Consider the following 19,771-nt stretch of genomic DNA (forward strand, 5'->3'; position numbering starts at 1 on the left):
GTGCTCTTTAAAATTCATTTATGGTCTAAGAAATTCTTTCTGCTCCTCCCCACCTTGAACTTGGGCCAGAGACTCCTCTTAGTGCCTTTTGTATACTTCTATCATAGCACTTCTAAGATTTTGTTGTTGTTCTCTGTTAACCTACCTCTACTGCTTAATTAGATCACAAACTTCTCAAGGGCAGAAAATGGTTACATTCACTGTTGTACCCACAGCACCCAACACAATGCCTGTTGCTTAGTAGGTTTTTCACAAAGCCTCTTGCTTAGTAGGTTTTTCAGTGAATGTTTATCGAATAAAATAAATGAAATAGAAATAAGCCTCAGGCTAACTGATTGCTCTTCTAGCACCAACCTCTGCTCCCAGAACTTCTGTTTTCCCCTCTGTTCTCCAAGGATTTCTCAGTGTTGAAACCAATATCCTCTTTTGTTTAACATAGAAATTTCACAACTCCCTTGAAAAATCACTACACAAAAGGTAACAGTTTTTAGCTAGAGTTCATCTGCACGTCCTCCTGGCTAAGAAGATTTTTTTCCAATTTGCTTTCATCATTTTGTATTATAAACACGAATCTATTTTGTTTTAAAATACATGTATGTAAAATATTTCAATATTGAATGCAATCTCTAACTGCATCTGTCTCCCCCATAAATCATGACACGGCCCCACTGAGAATCCCTGGGCTTCCTAATTTTGCTCTGGCCAGGCTCCCTTCCCCAGACAGAATCCAGCCCCTTGAACTTTGTGTCCAGTGACTGAGCTTTATCACAGGTAAGAAGTGCGTTTGATACTTCCAAGTACCCTCACACACACACACACACACACACACACACACACACACACACCACACACACCCCTATATTTGGTCTCTAATGGCTGACAAAAACCCCAGGACTGACTGGTGCTACACATGTTCACATGTTCAGACTTTCACATGCTCTTGGGCCTAGTCTGCCTTCTTACCCACCACCTCCCACCTCCCAAGCCTTGTCTATCCTGGTGGGCAAGTTTCATGCCAGGACCTGGCTCTCTCTGGCTCCTCCCTACCCTCCCATTCCAAAGACATGACATATTTCCAGTAAACCTGAATGTCTAACAGGTTGAGAGGAGAAAGACCTCTGCCTGCAGCAAGTGTGTGGCATTTCCCACTCTGGGGAAACCCCAGAAGATATGGCTTGGTTTTGTTTGGTTTGTAGCCAGATTTATCCCTCAGAAGGTAGAAGATTTCAATGACAGAATTGCTACTTCTAATTTAACTCTAACAAGGTTGTAGTGATTGGTAGATATAATATCTTAGATATTGTATTGACCAAGGAGTGGGTATTATTCACAATCAGAGGGGCAGAGTAGGGAAGTGATAGGTGCTCCAGGTATGTATTCAAAAACACCTAAGTTCAATTCCCAACTTAGTGTGAACCTGAGTGTGTCATTTAACCTTTGTGAGATCCAGTTTCCTCATCCATATTATGGGGGTAGTGATACCTATCTTGTAGGGTTATTGTAAGGATGAAATGTGATCTCTCTAACAGTGTTGAATAGGTAGTGGGGAATCAATTGTGCTCAACTAACCACCCTCTTTACCAGCACACAACATGGATTGGACAAATATTAGTTTAAAGTCAGCTTTCCAAATATTAAATGAAAACATGTGTTTGCTTCTATGATCAGAGATTCTAAATAGAAACTTTGCATGCTTATTGTATCAGTCCTTATAAGAACTGTATTACTGAGATAGATTCGTTATAGAACACAGGAAAGACCCATAGATGTTAAGTAACTTGATCAATGTTATACCATTATAAAGGATCATAATTCTGAGTTTATCCTTGTGATCATTTCAACCCAAAATGATAAGAGTGCTATTTCATGTTTACCAGGATCTCTAATTGGTAGTTACATACAAATTTGTTATTAAAAAGGAAAATTAACATTATTTAATAAATGACCTTTTTTTGATAGCAGCATTTGTAATGAACAACATGAAGAGCCATATTATTTAAAGAGGTCTTTGGCTTCTACAAAAAAATTATCTTTGTCTCTTCAATAGATCAACAGATCAATGTAATGAAAAAGGAAGTTGAGGTGGAGTTCTAGATGAAAGGAGGGAAAATTGCAATATGTCACCCTTGATGTAACTTGGGTTTGAACAAACCTACTGTAATTGTCATGCTGAGGACAAATGGGAAATTTGAATATAGACTAAGTGAATATAACAATAAGGAATTATTCATATTTTGTTAGGTGAGATAATGGTGTTATGTGTTGAAGGACTTCAAGTTGAACTATATAGTGGCATAATGTTATGATAATCTATTTTAAAGTGGTTCAGCAAAACAATATATAGGTGAAGGAGTGGGAGGAGATGTAGGTGTTTTGTGTTATTATTTCTACTTCTGTGTATATTTGAATGTTTTTACAATAAAATATAAAGAAGAGCCCCCTGGGAATCCTTGATCTAAAGAGAGAGTTCTAAATTTATTCAATGGGATCTGGTTCCTGACTCTGTTCCTTTCAACACTTTTCTAGGTATCAAGTACCTAGAAAAAGAAGACCAGATTGTCAAATTTGGGAGGACTAGTCAATGATGGAATCTAGATTCAGAACGATGGTAACTGGCTGGAAGCTAGCTGGAATAAACCCTAATAAGAAATAATATAGGGGCATGTATATAGGTGTAAAAAAAATTTAACAGCCTGAAGAAAGCTGTCAGAACAGTAATTCTCACTAGAAGGACAAAAAGTCTTTAGCTGGTAGCAAGTCAATGTGAAAGAATGAATGTGACTTAGCTGCTAGGAAGACTAAAGCCATAATAGTCTGTTTTTCAGGCAGTAGGAAATCCAGAACAAGAGAGGTTAAGATTCTCATAGCCACATTTGGCCAGGGCATTAGTAGAATTTTAGATTCTACTCTCTAGGTGCTGTAATTTGAGTGGCACTGGGGTGGATCCAGAGAGAATGACTGGGTCCATGTCATACTGCCCAAATAACCTTGGATCTTAAGAAAAAAAAAAAAAAAAGACTTTTTTTTTTTTTTTTTTTTGGTAAAAGTGCCCCAGGAAAGAATTGCATTTGCTTAATAAATAGCACTGTATGAAACATTCTTGCTTTTTTTAAATGGGGAGAACAATGGTAAATTTAATGCAAACAGAAAGGAAAAACCAGTGACAGTGCTTTGAAAAGTTTAAAATGCTATATAAATGTTACTATTTGCCAGTAGAAGCCTCTCAGTGGCAAAACTTCCAAGGGCCAGAGATAAAGTTTATTCTTTAAACTGGAAACTTGTCCAAACCTTGTAAGTATTCAAGGACTATGTTGTTTGAGTATCAGGAGGACAAACAGTTATGTTAATAGCTTATCACCTAGATTAGCCCTCTGGCAATTTTAAAAAGATTTTTTTGTTTGTTTCATCTTGTTCTATTTTTGAGTCAGTGAAACATTCACATGGTTCAAAACTAAAAGAGCAAATGTGGGTGTACTCTGAAAAATCCTCTTTCTTGGCCAATTTCTGTCCTCTAGCCACACAGATCCAAGCCTTGGAGCCAATTAATGTTACCAAATGTCTTTCTTGTTGTTTTTATGCATATCTTACTCTTCATGCATCTTTCTCAATGTGAGAATCCTGGAAGAAAGGGCTTCCTGACTCTGGCTATGTGACATCCCTACAGGATGATCCCCACTACACAGACTGAGTGGAGGACAATCCCAAGAGGTTTAAGAACAAGTTTTCCTTGAAAGAGCAGACATCTGCCGGTACCTGATTCCACTATTCTGCATTTCATTGGCCAGATAGTTAAATGTCTTGCCAAAGACTTTGCAAAGAACAAGCGATAACTTCCCATATGGGTGAATATGGCTATTTCCCCACTCTGACCACTTTCTTGAGATGTTCACACAACTGCCTCTTTGTTCCTGTCTAGAGAGCTGGACGGTTGGTGATATGGAGAGCTTTTTTGCTGCAATCACTGAGTGTTTCTGTTTATAACTCATGCCCATTTGCATACTGACCTGCACATGTGTTCATTTGTGTGCATGTTTGTGTGTATATCTTATTCTACAACTGAAACTATTAGCTCCTCAAAGGCAGGATCCTAATACCTAAACCCTTTATAGCCTTGCTGTCCCAAATTCAGGGATTTTACTTCATTTTTTTTTTCCATATTGCTTGGTAAGCTTAGAAATAGATTTTTTTTTCATTTGAAATATCTCTCAAGTGTGTTCTGGGTAGCTCCTGCAGGGATATGGTGTTAGCATGAGATATTGTTCTTGTCCTCATTAAGTTATACATTTTTCTAGAGAGACAAGAATTACATCTATTAAATAGGTATAATATTTAATAAAGTGCTAAATTAAGATGTTTTTGAGAGGGAGATGGTTGAAACAGAATTGATCATCCCTGTTTTCTCTAAGGGTTAGTTAAGTTTTATCCATTTCTAAATTTTCTAATTTCACCTTGACTCTTCAGAATTTATAGGTTTATTTATAGAAACAAGACCCATGCTTCCTCTTCTTTTTGAAACTCTTTCATACTCTGTTCAGTAATGCCTTTCTCATCCTAAGACCTCCCTCAGCCTGAGCAACTACACCCAAATGGGACATTCTAAATAGGGCTTTCCTTAGGAGGACACAAGGCAGTTCTGTTAAACTCATTACACTTAGGCTACTTGAAGTTATGTATTCTTAGACATGTTCAGAACAATGGGCAGCTCCAATGTGTTCTACCACAAGGCCTGGGAGGTGATGGCTCCTGACAGTTCTCCCCTGAGCTTTGACAGTTTGGGGAAGGGAAAATACAAGTGACCCTGAACACAGCACATGGCAGTAGAGGCCTGTAGGATTTCCCAAGGTTAGACTGGGAAATAGATGTGACAACGAGTTAAATATTTGTTTTTAAAAGCTACAGCATGGCTTTTCCTAAATACAGCATTTCTCTCCATTCCTGGCAATAAAAGAATTTTGTAGATTGATTGGTTTTTTAAAATTCCCTGTTAGGGTGAGGAAAGATGAAAGAGTATATCTGACTCATGTCAGTGGACTTTTATTATAAGAGTCATTGTTTAAAAAAAAAACAGCAAAAGCAGGCTTTTACCTTAAAACAACAACAAAAATCTACCCAAGATTATCCATTTTGCAAAATTAATCTGAGGCATATATTAATTACTTTGCACTAGGAGTAACATTATCAGTAGATTTTCATAGTGAAGAAATTACCACGGCCCATTTGTGAGAGATCTTTTGGATGACGCTTAAAAACATGCAGCAGGTAAAATAACTGACAAGCTCAAGTTATAACCTCTAAGGATCCAACTCAGTGCAGGAAAGATTGGGCTAAGAGGGATGGCAGAGTCAAAACTTTGACTCCCACAGGAAAAATAGAAGCAAAGTTGGTGTGAGTAAGAAGATTTATTTTAAATAACACTACTGGTAGAGAAAAATCACACAGCATATATGCAAATCTCTTCGCAAGTTTAAATTGAAATGATAGCATTGGGTTAGTCCTGTGGAGGGGTATGTCAGAGTTGGACTTCCCAATTTAGGAAATTCTTCCCTCAGTCCCATTACTCTCAGGATTTTGTTGTAGGAGTAAACTGAAAAGGAAGTTCACCAGCTGGCTAACTATTCAACAAAGCTGCAAATGGAGTATTACCAGTGTGCTGAGGCCACACTAGGTCCAGGTTTAGACCTCAGATTCTGGGAAATGAGTTCACACTAGCCCAAGCAAATTAACAATCATTCATATAGAGAAATGAGATTTCAAAGGGAACTAGACTTCTGGTGCTAACTGGTCAATCCATTCTATTTGAGAAACCAAATGAAGTTTATAAAGTTTTTAAGTAGACAATCTGAGCAAAGGGAGGTAAATGATGCTAAAAAGTATCATCAGACTTTGAAAACCTGCTGTTGACTTTTCTCTAATACCTCTGTCGAGTGACTAGATTAGCCAGATTAGTGAATAAAAACATCCTGGCATCCCTTTCCCTAGAAGGCTAGAGACACAAGGATACATCATGTAGACTGGAAATTCACATAGTCTGGGGACCCCTGGGAGTCTCTGAAGCCCTTCCAAAGTGTCTGTGAGTTACAATTGTTTGCATAATAATACTAAGATGTTATTTTCCTTTCTTACTCTTCTTCCCAAGAAGCCTCAAGTAGCCTCTGGAAAACTTCCTAATTATAGTGGAGTTTTCCAGAGGCAACATGACATGTGATAATGTCATCACTTTGACAGCTGATTGGAAGTGTTTAAAAGGTTTCTCCATTTTAATTTCTAATATAATAAATAGTTCTTTAGTGTTTTCAATGTTTCAGAGTGTAAAATTTCCTAAGACCAAAAGTTTAAGAACCATTGATGTAGATCATCCTTTTCTGTCATCATACTCCCAAACAACATGATATTATTATTTTTTATTTTACTAGATTTTGGAAATGTCCCAGTACTATGGATGAAGCCATCTTGAAGATATTTAGGAAGCATTCTATCTCACTAGCCACATAATATTCTGATTACCTCAAAAGCTCCAGATAATTGTAAACGGGTCATGTATCCTCTATAATGCATGGGTACAGTTACACCCAATCTTTTCACTGGATATATTAATCTGCAACAACAACAAAAGAAGGAAACATTGTTGCTTGTGATGTGTCTCTCCTTTGACAACTATCTGAAATGGGATCAGAATTCCAGGGCACTGTTTTTGGAGTTCTTAAACTCCAGCTGAACTGAAACCAAGAATCATAGCCTATCAGGAATTCAGGACAATCAAGCAAGTTTTTCTGTTTTTGTTTGTCTTTTTTTTTTTTTTTCTTGTGCAAGAAGTGAGGCCAATTTAAGGACAAGGCCATTTGTTTGAGATTTTTGAAGTCCATTCTTCAAGTAAAGTCACAGACACTCTGGAAGGGCTTCAGAGACTCCCAGGGGTCCCCAGATTATGTGAATTCCCAGTCTCCATGATGTACCCTTGTGTCTCCAGCCCTCTAGGGAAAGGGATGTCAGGATGTTTTTACTCACTTATCTGGTTAATCTAGTCACTCGACAGAGATATTAGAGAAAAGTCAACAGTAGGTTTTCAAAATCTGATGATACTTTTAGCATTCTTCAAATACAGTCAGGCAGAGGTTGGTTCTCACATGTTGATCCAGTTTCCAGTTAGTCAGGATCTTGAGACATGACAAGACCATTGCTTCTTAAATAACAGAGGGGTTCTTTTTATATACATAACCACCCCCCACCAACAAGCTGGACATGAAACATATGTGCCTATAAATATAATATTTGCCAGCCTAGAGTTTTCTTTTGTCTCCCTCACACTGCAGATGGACACACAGATTGGGACAAATCTGGATGCATACATCTTCCAACCAAAGTAATCAAACTACATAATACGCGCACTAGGTATGGTTTTTATTAAGCAAGGATTAGCTGAACTTCTAACATATGAGAAGCACTAAAGGAAGTGACGTGAGAAGGGCAAGGCAAGGCACAGTTCCTGTGCTTCAGGGTTGCAACAACGAACGCCTTGCCATTTTCCAGTCATTGCATCGCAGTATCCTCTGTCATCTACCAGAGTTAACCAACAGAGATAAGGCTAGAGGGCAACTTCTCTTTTTCTCCTTTATTCTTTTTTTTTTTTTTTATTCTTTACTTTTGTAGACACTAGCGGGTCTCCCTTTGTTGCCCAGGCTGGTCTTAAACTCTTGACCTCAAGTGATCCTCCTGCCTCAGCCTCCCAAAGCACTGGGACTACAGGCTTGAGCCACTGTGCCCAGCCCCACATCTTTATTCTTTTTTATATTTTTATTTTATTTTATTTTATTTTATTTTATTTTATTTGAGATGGAGTCTCACAGGCTGGAGTGCAGTGGTGTGATCTTGGCTCACTGCAACCTCTGTCTTCTGGGTTCAAGCGATTCTCCTGACTCAGCCTCCTCAGTAGCTGGGATTACAAGCACCTGCTACCAGCCACACCCGGCTACTTTTTGTATTTTTAGTAGAGACAGGTTTTCTCCATGTTGACCAGGCTGGTCTTGAACACTTGACTTCAGGTGATCCACCCGCATTGGCCTCCCACAGTGCTGGGATTACAGGTGTGAGCTACTGCACCTAGCCTATTCTTTTATTCTTAAATAAGCTGAATTCATGAGGGATTTCATGGGGCCGTCTCTGGCCCCTGTCCTGAAGAAAGAGCTGAAATAACTTTCATAGAAAACTTGTGACTTAAAAACAGAAGGATGTTTTCCACTTTAATGTAGAGAGGAACCTTTAACAAAATAAAATGAGAGACAGTTACCATGTTCCATTTTCATCAACAGATGTTTATAATCATGTAAATTAAACCATTTTGTCTTTAGGAGACATGAGAGAGAAGATAGAGGTAAGAGCTAGAATACCAGCAATCTTAGGAAGGCAAAATTAAATCATCTTTTGGGAGAGGAGAGAAAATTGTGAGGAGAAGGTGCCAGTGTCAAAGATTGGCTTGGCGAGGTTATTTTCTCTCTGGGAGTCTGGGAGGTGATGAGCTCCTACTGCTCACTGCCTCATTGTCTTGCCTATTGGTTCCTTTCTGGGCAAGGAAGAACGTTGTCTCTCTTTTAGAGTTTTGTAGGTCTCTGTCAGTAATCCGTGGAAGACAGCTGTCCTGGGGCCCAGAATGGGCAGTCTGTAGTGAATGCTTTCTGGATGACAGTACAAGAAGGAAAGAAGGTTAAGGACTACTTAGATTCTATTCTTAAAGAAACTCAAAATAACCACAGGCTAACAAAGACTTCTTCAACCTTATAAAACAGATTTAAAATTCACCTAATAATTTGTTTTTCAAATCCACCTTTTATTTTTTCTTAAGAAAATGGAACAAAAAATTCACCTAAGAATTTCATTTAATGAAATTGCCTTTTCCCCTCACAACATTTAAACTTTTACAGATCTTGTCAATGAGGCCAAAAGGAGTATCCAGAAACAAAACTCAAGTATTAGACGTCATTACCAATTAAATTAGAAATGAAGATAAAACATGTCTGGTGTTGTAATATGAGTCAAAGAGAAAAGAATATTCAATTCTCAGGAGACTTTTCAGGGACACATATATAGTTCTGTTCTTTAAAAAAATAAAAATAAGAAATAAACATGATCTTATAAAAAGGCTACAGTAGGGACAGAAAGTACTTTCGTTTCAAAAGAAATCTGTATTTTGTGAAATAATTTATTTTAGGGTTATTTAAAATCCTTACCCTACCTCTTCTTCAAAATGATTTATTAAAAGTTGGTTAATATTCAATTTTTCCAGAAGACAGATTACTTGAATGGGGGTAAACCAGTGCATGAAATAACATCTTCCCATTGGGAATCGCTGAGTGACTAAGAGAATTGGAACTCTGAATTCTCTGGAACAAGCTCCAGAGAACAAAGTCCAACTGAATGAGAGACAGAGAAGTTACAGGATCACAAACCTTGGATCCAGTTCAGTCTCATCACTGTAATGAAGAGGGAACAGCAGTCCAAGATTACAGACACTAATGGACTAAGAACCAGAACCCAGATATCCTTAATCCTAACCCAGTGCTCTTTGTGCCGTATCATACCACTGTGCCAGGTGGTAGGCCCACATCAGGTGGTTAGCATCTGTACAAATGTTTATTGAGATTAAGAGTCTGTGGGTGTCATGGGATTCTGGGATCAGGTCAAAGATTCATGAAGGAATCTCCATCACTTGTAAAGATAAGTTCTTTCTATTTCCTTAGTTGTCATTAAGAATTATTGATAATATGTAAGGATACGCAGAATCCAGAAAAAATGCCAGCAATCATTGTGACCAACAGTGATGTTAGACAGTCATTGGCAGTAATGTTGTTCACTGGGATAAGTCAGTCACTTGGTATTTGTAGCAATCCACAGGGAACACAGCACAGGTGGAAGGTGGCTTCAGCAATAAGCAGCAAGTACCACAGTATGGACATGTCTAAGCTCTATAAACCAGTGGGGCTGGGGCAGTGCCAGCAGTTTTCCTGGGTCAGTCAAAGGTGAAGGCCACTTGTGCCGAAGGTCTAGCTTTCAGTGGGACAACATGCTACTCTGGTTTTACAGGTGGGAACACAGAGGCCAAGCCTATACAGCAAGACTAGGATTGCTACCGAGGTCTCATCACTTCTAGGCTAGTGCCTTTTTCATGACCTCTAAGAGCACATACAAGAGCAAAGTCAGCTCAGAAGGGTCATGACTATAATAAACAGTAGATCTACCAAGCTTCAGCTCCTAGCCAGTTATACAACTACTCTCCCTGTAGTCCCACCTCTAAGATTACTGTTCTAGGATGAACTCTATGGACAAGAATCAGGGTGTCCAAGAATATAACATGCTGTTCCTGTGCATACAAAATCTAGCTCTTAAATTGCTAATTGAAGTATACTCCCAGAGATAATAAATTGATGAAAGGCATCTTGTTACATTGTTCTCTAGGATCAAAAAATATATTCTTGCCGAGGGAAAGGCACACAATGATGTGTGTGTGTGTGTGTGTGTGTGTGTGTGTGTGATTCATTCCTTTGCAAGGCAGGTCTGAAAAAAATCCAGGTCCAAAGGAAACTCAGAATGAGTGATGAGTGTGTGGCTGGCACAGATAACTATGAAATCAACTGTACATGCCTATCACCCATGTTCTCTTGGCTTCAAAGGAATGAGGTGGTCATAGACCAGGGAACAGCAGATTGGGTAGCTTTTGTTGGGTAGGTACTCTTAGCTCCAGGCTCTTGGTTCCACTTTGGCTAAATGAGAGCCATGAACTAGGTCAATATTTTGGGATAGATAAGAAGCGATTTATTAGGACTGGAAGACTTTCACTCCACTCGAGTGGATATCTCCAAACCTCAGCTGTAACCTGAGTTTCTGGTCCTCCCTTTTGGCATCCCCTCAAGACATCCCTTCAGTCCTCAAATTTCCTTTCTAGATATCTTTTCAGTTCTGGCTCTAGTTCCCCTGCAATCTCTTAAGATAAAAGATTTTTCCATATGTATAGAGTGAGGAAAGTGATCCTGATTTTCTTTACTGTATGTATCAAATGAAAGAAAAATTCAAGTGGCTTCAGTTAATATGGGAGCAAATGAGAAAATGGACAAAGTCACTAAAGTGACAGCCTGTGCTGCAGTAAGCCCTTGAATTATATTACCCCAAATAATGGCTCACTCCATCTTCACCAGCCCAGTGTTGCCTTAACTAAAGCTGAGACTTAGGTCAATGTTGAAGCCTGAAATAGAGCTGCTTTCCTTGTTTCTATCAACAGCAAGTGAAGATAAGAATAGCACAGGCAGCTTGCTGGGAGAAGGCAAGTATTTTAGGGAGCTGGTGGAGTGAAAGGTTCAGGGCCTTGGTGAGGCCACTCTGAGGGTATAGAGATGCAGTTCCCTTCACATTTTAATTGATACCATCAGGACTGCCAGTAGGGGAACTTTTATTTTGTTTGTACCCCATCTCCATGGAAAGTCTTCAGCCATATGTTGTGGACAGATCCTGGGAAGGAACATGACATAGATAAGGGCAAGTGAGGCCTGAGGAGGGCACAGGTGGTGCTGGAGTGAAAGAAGGGCTGTGAACCAATCCCAGCAGGTCAAAAGACAATACGTGAAAGAGAAAGGGATAGAAAGTGAGGATTTGCTCAGGAAATTTAGAAATTATTTTAGGGATTAGACTTTCATTCCATGGCATTTTTTTCTAGTATGTTTCACACTATAAGTACTCTAAAAGAAAGCAAACCTGTTGGGATGTCATCATGGAAAGGCTCAGGTGTAGTCTGGAATTTGGGTTGATGAAGACTCATTCTGATTGGAAGAAACAAGAAAACACATTAGTTAATTGGCTAGGGCTTGGTAGAAAGAAATGTGTCTTTATATAATTTTATCTTTATTTATTTATTATTATTTATTATTATTATTGAGATGGAGTTTTTGCGCTTGTTGCCCAGGCTGGAGTGCAGTGGTGCAATCTCGGCTCCCTGCAACCTCTGCCTCCCAGGTTCAAGCAGTTCTCCTGCCTCAGCCTCCTGAGTACCTGGGATTACAGGCACACACCACCACACCTGGCTAATTTTTGTATTTTCAGTAGAGATGGGGTTTCACCATGTTGGCCAGGCTGGTCTAAAACTCCTGACCTCAGGCGATCTGCCTGTCTCAGCCTCCCAAAGTGCTGGGATTACAGGTGTGAGCCACCGCACCAGCTTCTTTATACATTTTTAAACACACGTGGTCTCTTGAATCTAGTACCTGTTAACCTGGTGATCAGGCCACTTTCTAGCAATGTGAGATGATTGGTCCAAAGACTACTAATTCTCAGTCTCTTTTTGATTAGTGTTGTTTTCATGGATTTTTTGATAAAACCTTTATTTTGAATGTTTTATTCCACTGTCAGAACATATGTGGTCTGAAAATAGAAGGAATAAAGGAAAGAGTTCTTCAATTTCCAGAAAAAAAAAAACAGAACTCTTCCAGATCAATAATGTACCCTTAAAGAGTAAAGCTGAGAAAACATTTTGGTTAGAACCTTCCCATTTCACAGAAAATGCCCTGACCACATCCTATTTCTCCTGGTGGCCAAGGCTGTGGAAGTGACCCTTGAGAAAAATGCATGTAAGCCAAAACCACTTCTACATTAGTTTAAATTGCTTAATTTCTAAAGACTGACATATTTGTAAACTTTGATGGGCCATCTAAGGCTCTACATTCATTTCATGGTTTCTACTTCCACAAAGATCTTCCAAGATTATTTTTGCTTTGCTACCAAAAATATAGCGAGTTAAGCCAGTTTGCTTTAATCAATTGTCACTGAGATTGAGAAAAAGAGAAAGCAAAACCCCTTCTATTATCCATTCTGGGCAAACAGGCAGATGGTATGTTCAGGACTGAATAGTTTAAGCTCTGTCTATTCTACAATTCAACAAATATGTATCTATCCTGCCATCTTTTCTCCCTCTCTTCCTTTTTTCCTTCATTCTTTTCATTCAATAAGCATTATATTTTAATTCCTGCAATGGCTATAATTAAAGTCACTTTTTAAAAAACCATAATTTCAGTGACGATGATCCCACTTGCCTATGTATGCAGTGATACTTAAAAAGTATGAAAACAGAAACCAATATCTAGTGCTAGGAACAAATTTGGAAAAGTTAGAGATAGAACCAGGCCGTTGCTTTATAGTCACTCTAGCTAAGTCTCAAACAGAAGTGGTATATTTTCCTCCATAACACTGAAAAAAGAATACAACAATCAATCTCATGATACGTCTGGTTGATGTTGACCTGATTTTAGGACTGGTTTAATTCTTGGTCTTAGTTTTAAAGGGATAAGAGCTATTTGTTTAAAATACAACTAATTAATGTTCTGGAATTTTATATTTAAATAAAGTACAAAACTTGCAAGATAAGTAAAATGGGGCAACACATTTTGAAAGGTTATTTCACAGAAGGGTAAAATTTTGCTCAGAAATCTCTGATTTTAGATGCTTCAGTTTTCCATTTAAAGTTCATAATGAATATTTACTAGAATTACTTTTATCATACAAGAGCTCTTTAAAAATATAGAGTCAGTACAGGTAAATGTTATTAGTGATGGAGCTCGTACTGCTCAAATAGCCACTTCCTCCATAACCTTGTCTACCTTGGCCAGGAACTGGGTACATGTTTTCAGTGTATCTGGGTCTATATTTGAGTCTGGAACAAATGGCCCTAAGGTCATAAAAGCAATCAGGACATGTACCACTGTGCAACATAAGGTTACAAAAAAGCCTATTTATTTTTCCACATTATTGCTCTCTGTATGAGGAAAAAAATAAAATGGCCATTAGATTACATATAGCTTTTTTGGTTAGTCATATGTAAGGGTGAGTGTATGTCTACTTTCCAACCATCTATTGCAATGCAAGTTGACCTATGTTGATGTCCTGTTTAGAATGAGTCCATGTTTTTCATGTTGTAATAAAGTAAAAACAGAGTCCTTCTTCCCTGTCTAATAGTTAAATATAGAAGACAAAAACTCTTTGAAAAACTAGGTGGGGCACGGTGGCTCACACCTGTAATCACAGCACTTCGGGAGGCCAAGGCGGGCAGATCACCAGAGGTCGGGAGTTTGAGACCAGCCTGGCCAACATGGTGAAATCACATTTCCACTAGGAAAAAAAAATTAGCCAGTCATGGTGGTGGGTACCTGTAATCCCAGCTACTTGGGAAGTTGAGGCAGGAGAATTGCTTGAACCTGGGAGGTGGAGGTTGCAGTGAGCCAAGATTGCACCACTGCACTGCAGCCTGGGCGACAGAGAGAGACTCCATCTCAAAAAGAAAAAACCAAACCAAACCAAACAAAACAAAACACACAAAAAAACTAATCATAATTCCAACTGGATTTTATATCTATTGTACTCGATCTTGATTTTAAAAAAGCTTTAAATAACAACCAAACAAACTGATAAAGAGGAATTTTAGTTACTAAAACGTAGCAGAGAACATCTTGGACTAAGGAAAGATTATGTGTAATCCCCCATATCTTGCAGATTAGATATATCATCTACATGGAGAATTTGTATTTAGTTCCATCTGAATTATCAAAGAAATTTCCTATTCTATTTCTTATATTGTTCTTGTGAAGGTGGAAAGGAAGATTATACTTTCTGCAATAGTTTCAGTAGTTGTTCAAACAAAAAGGTGAACTTTCTTTTTTGATCTGATGATTTGGTTTAACCTAAAAATAAAACCAGTCAAGAAGCCTGTTCCCTAAGCATTCCTTAAACATTCCTCTTACTATGCTTCTCAATCCACTCTCCTGTGTCCTTAGACATAACGAGAATTAAGTCATGTCCTGATTTAAATTGTTGACTTACCTATAACTCATAAAGTTCTCAAAGGATACTTTTGGATCATCTGGGATTTTCATTGTTCTTGGTTGTACCTCAAGAAGAAAGTCTCATTTAGAACGTTGCCTGTAACTGCATTTTGATTTAAATAAATGTACCACTTTAGTGAATTTGAGTTGTATTTGATATCAAAGTCCTTCATACATCCTTTCGTCATGTGAATGAACCAAAGGGTTTCACCTTTCCCTCAAGTCAGAGTCATTGTTTTTCCCTGGATATCAGTTGAAATTAGATACACAGATTTAGTAAATCTTTAAAATCAGTTTGTTTAGATGCCCCCACCCCCAACACACACATGTTCTTCAAGTCTCAGGTTAACTGTCACTTTCTCACAGAGACTGCTGACTCCTTGACTACTGTTCGGTAGTCCTCCCCTCCATGTTCTTAGGGCCTCCTGGATCAAAATACTCATAACCTTTATGTTGTATTTACTTGTGTAATGTCTGGGTTCCCTAATAGACTTTCAGCTTCATGAGGTCATAGACCTTGTCTCTATTTTTGTATTTCCAGCTGCTAACACGATGTCTGTTTAAGAAATATTTTTGATCAAATTAGTGAATGAATGAACCCACCTTGAAGCACACTTGAAATTTTAAAGGTGTCTTTCATATAGGCCTAAAATCAATGTACAGTTACAGTATTTTTGGTTAAGTAACATCACTTTCTTGAACTTTTCCAAATTTGTTCCTAGCACTAGATGTTGGTTTTCTTTTAAGAATGTTTTCACTAGGAAGCATTTTTCCATTATTTCTCAAAAATTATTGTAGCTATAATAATAAAATGACAATCACAAAGATGTGGGTGCAGGTGTTCAGCTACTCTACTCACTAAGTGACTTGTACCAGGTGACTCACGATTTAAGTTTATGACATAACAAAGTTACAAATTACAATGTATTAAGGACCTTTAGAGGTGCTTGAAAATAGCAAAAAAAAAAAATAAAATAAAATAAAAAAATAACTGAATGCAAAGGCTATACAAATGCCAAGAATGTACCATGTTTAATCAGCTTGTTCTCCTAACTCATTAGCTGAAGAAAGGATGCGAGAGGGAGAGGAAGGAGGTGATCTGGTAACAAGGAGCCTCTGGGCATAGTGGGGGCAGCCAAGCCTTTAGTAAGAACGTGAGGAGAGATTTCTAAACATAAAAGTGGATGAGAATGTGCCAGAGACAGACTGCTTTATTCAAAAATTTATCTAAAGTTGACTCTGCCCCAAGGGAAGATGCAGGAAACTGTAACTCCTCCTGAATAGCATGATTGCTGTTCTAAATCCCCTAAATCCAGCTAGTGCTGTTGTATGAATGAACTGCGCTACAGGGGTTACGTCAGAACGAAGCTGCTTGCCAGACAGGACTTTTGTTTTTGAGAAAAAGTGTACTGTGGTAGACTCCTATTCATTCTTGAAAACCCTGAATAGTCTTTTTCTTCAAGGAAGACTTCCTTGATATTTACTTTCACTGCCCCTTCACTCCCCATCAGATCTATTTCTATTTATATTGATTAGATTCTATTGTCATTATTTATTTATTTGTTGACTCCTTAAAGACAGGTCTTATGTGTTTCTTTTTTTTTCTTTGTAGTTTACCTAAGTACCTGGCCCATGGCAGACAATCAATATTTGTTGAAATAAACTTAATTTATTTCAAAACTATTTTTTAATATATGTTAGAGAATATCTGTTTACAGTTGCCTAGCTTGATGGTCCTACTTTTAAGGGGCTTGAAAGTGTTAATTAGAGAGTAATGCAGATAACAGAAGGACTACAGTATAGGTGCATTAAGGGGAAGATGAGCTGTTTGGAGCAGAGACGTGATAAAACACAGCCTAGATAAAACCAAGGCAAATATCACTTGTGATTCACAACCATAACTGTCAGCAGGTATTTCTTCTGCACTAAATGACTGAGCTTCTAGCCCAAGGTTACATAGGAATATGAGTAGTTACATAACAAGGTCCTATTTACATTTTTTTTGAGATTCATCTATTTTGCGCTTTTATTTAGTGCTAATTTCTTTTTATTGGTGTTTATGATATCATGTATCATAAGTCACCATCTTAATGTACAATTTAGTAGTTTTTAGTATATTCAGAAAGTTGTAAAACAATCACCATTATTTGCTCCTAGAACATTTCATGACCCCCAAAAGAAACCACATACCTATTAGTAATTGCTTCTCACTCACTCCTCTCCCCAATCTTTGACAACCACTGTCTATTTTCTTCTCTACGAATTTTCCTATTTTGGACATTTCATACATCACCATCTTAATGTACAATTTAGTAGTTTTTAGTATATTCAGAAAGTTGTAAAACAATCACCATTATTTGCTCCTAGAACATTTCATGACCCCAAAAAGAAACCACATACTTATTAGTAATTGCTTCTCACTCACTCCTCTCCCCAATCTTTGACAACCACTGTCTATTTTCTGTCTCTACGAATTTTCCTATTTTGGACATTTCATACAAATGGAACCAATATAATATGTGATCCTTTGAATCTGGTTTCTTTTACCTAGCAAAATGTTTTCAAGGTTCATCCATGTTATGGCATGTTTTAGTACTTCATTCTTTTCTATGATTAATATTCTATATATAGATAGACAACATTTTGTTTATCCATTAATCAAGCTATAGGCATTTGGGTTATTTCCACTTTTCAGCTATTAAGATATGGCTGCTATGCACATTCTTGTAGAAGTTTGTGTGTGAAAGTTTGTGTGTGAATATGTTTTTAGTTCTCTTGGGTACATATCTAGGAATGGAATTGCTGGATCATATGGTAACTCTGTGTCTAAGGTTTTGAGGAATTCCCAAACTGTTTTCCAAAGCAACTGTTTTACATTCCCATCAGCAATTTTCGAGGGTTCTAATTTCTCCACATCCTGGCCAACACTTGTTATTATCCACCGTTTTATTATTATTGTTACAACCATCCTAGTGGATGGAAAGTGTATCTCATTGTGGTTTTGATTTGCATTTGCTTTACAACAAATAATGTTGTGTATCTTTTCATGTGTTTATTGGTCATTTGTAGATCTTCTTTAGAGAATGTCTATTGAAACTTTTTGCTCACTTTTCAACTAGGGTGTTTGCCTTTTTATTGTTGAGTTTTAAGTGTTCCTTATATATTCCAGATACTAGTCCCTTATCTGACATAATCCTTCATCTGTTGATTTGCAAATATTTGGGTTGTCTTTTCGTGTTCTTGATGGTGTTCTTTGTGGCACAAAATTTAAAATTTTTATGAAGACTGATTTATCTATATCCTTTTGTTGTTTGTGCTTTGGGTGTCCTATCTTAGAAACCATTGCCTTATCCCAGGTCATGAAGCTTTATACCTATGTTTTCTTCTAAGAGTTTTATGGTTTTAGGTCTTACATTTAGGTCTTTGACCTATTTTGAGTTATTTTTGTACATGGTGTGAGGAAGAGGCACAAATTCATTCTTTTGCATGTATCTATGCAGCTGCTCCCGTACCACTTATTGAAAATACTATTCTTTCTTCATTGAACTGTCTTGGTGCCTTTGTCAAAAATCAATTGTTTATAAATGTAAGAATTTACTTCTGAACTCTCAATTTTATTCCATTTATCTATTTGTCTATCTTTATGGCAGTACCACACAGTCCTGACCATAGCTTTGCAGTTAGTTTTAAAATCAAGAGTATGAGACCTCCAACTTTGTTCTTCTTTTTAAAGATTGTTTGGCAATCCTGGATCTCTTGCATTTTAATATAAATTTTAAGTTATGATTGCAAATTTCTATGAAAATGGCATCTGGGATTTTGAGGATTACATTAAATATGTAGATCAATTTGGGGGAGTATATCCATCTTTACAATATTAAGTGTTCCAATCCGTAAACATGGGGTTCTTTTCATTTATTTAGGCCTTTTAAATTTTCTTTCCACGATGTTTTATACTTTTCATTGTATAGCTCTCGTGCTTCTCTTGTTAAATTTATTCCTAAATAATTTTTGATGCTATTACAAATGGCATTGTTTTCTTCATTTTTGGATTGTTCATTGCTATTAATAGAAATTAAAGTTTATATACTGATCTTGTATCCTCAACACTGCTGTACTCGTTTATTAGCTCTAATAGTTTTCTGCGCATTCCTTAGGGCTTTCGCTATATGAGATCATATCATCTGCAAATAGACTAGTTGTACTTCTTTCTTTCTAATGTGGATGGCTTTTATTTCTTTTTCTTATCTTTCTGGCTAGAATGTATAGTAAAATGTTGAGTAGAAGTGTCAGGAGCAGACACTGTTGCCTTGTTTCTAATCTTAGGGGAAAGTATCCAGTCTTTTACCATTCAGTAGGGTGTTAGCTGTTGGTTTTTCAAGCTGCTGTTTATTAGGTTGAGGAAGTTCCCTTCTATTCCTAGGAGTCTTTTTATATATTCCCCAGTGTTTCTATTCAACTCACTGCTAAGAAAGAAGGGGTATTACAGTGACTACAGCAGACTTGCAGTCCCTCCCCTTGGGAGGACTTTGAGGTACTACTGCATAGAGTGAGGCAAGGGTATTTCATGTTTATTTTCTAACTTTCTGTAGTTTCTCACCAGGTTCTGACAGCAGTACAGAAGGGTCCCTGGGCACTTTTGTGTTTGAAGCCCTTCCTTTTAGAAGCTTCAATAAATGGTAAAATTACAGCATGTGGCTCCACTTCTATCATTCCTGGACAAGGGCAAAGGTCAGAGAAGAGGTCTTGAGAAAGAGGACAGCTGTTAACGTCCCAAGTGTGCCAGCTGGCCAAGGCCAGCTTAGGCCTGGGGTTGGTGCATTCTAAATGTGGATACAAGGGATTCCAGGAATAAGACCAGGAGAAATCCCAGTCCTAGTTTCCCAGACTCCAGCCAAATGCTAATATTTAACACAGTGACT

General features: G+C 37.7%; 1 protein-coding gene across 2 annotated transcripts in view; it reads right to left on the reverse strand.

The window, feature by feature from the left end:
* Positions 1-8,224: 8,224 nt before the first annotated feature.
* Positions 8,225-19,771, reverse strand: part of CUNH1orf105 (chromosome unknown C1orf105 homolog) — a 49,558-nt gene continuing 38,011 nt past the window's right edge. For both annotated transcript variants that reach the window (XM_032160980.2, XM_058443299.1), the window contains exons 5-7: positions 14,848-14,915; positions 11,737-11,801; positions 8,225-8,669 (exon numbers count right to left, since the gene is read on the reverse strand). In XM_032160980.2, the coding sequence (XP_032016871.1) occupies positions 8,524-8,669; positions 11,737-11,801; positions 14,848-14,915 (279 nt within the window). In that variant the 3' untranslated portion in view covers positions 8,225-8,523. The remainder of the gene's footprint in view (positions 8,670-11,736; positions 11,802-14,847; positions 14,916-19,771) is intronic.

The sequence above is a fragment of the Hylobates moloch genome, unplaced genomic scaffold (genome assembly GCF_009828535.3).
Source record: "Hylobates moloch isolate HMO894 unplaced genomic scaffold, HMol_V3 SCAFFOLD_8, whole genome shotgun sequence".
NCBI classification, from domain to species: Eukaryota; Metazoa; Chordata; class Mammalia; order Primates; family Hylobatidae; genus Hylobates; species Hylobates moloch.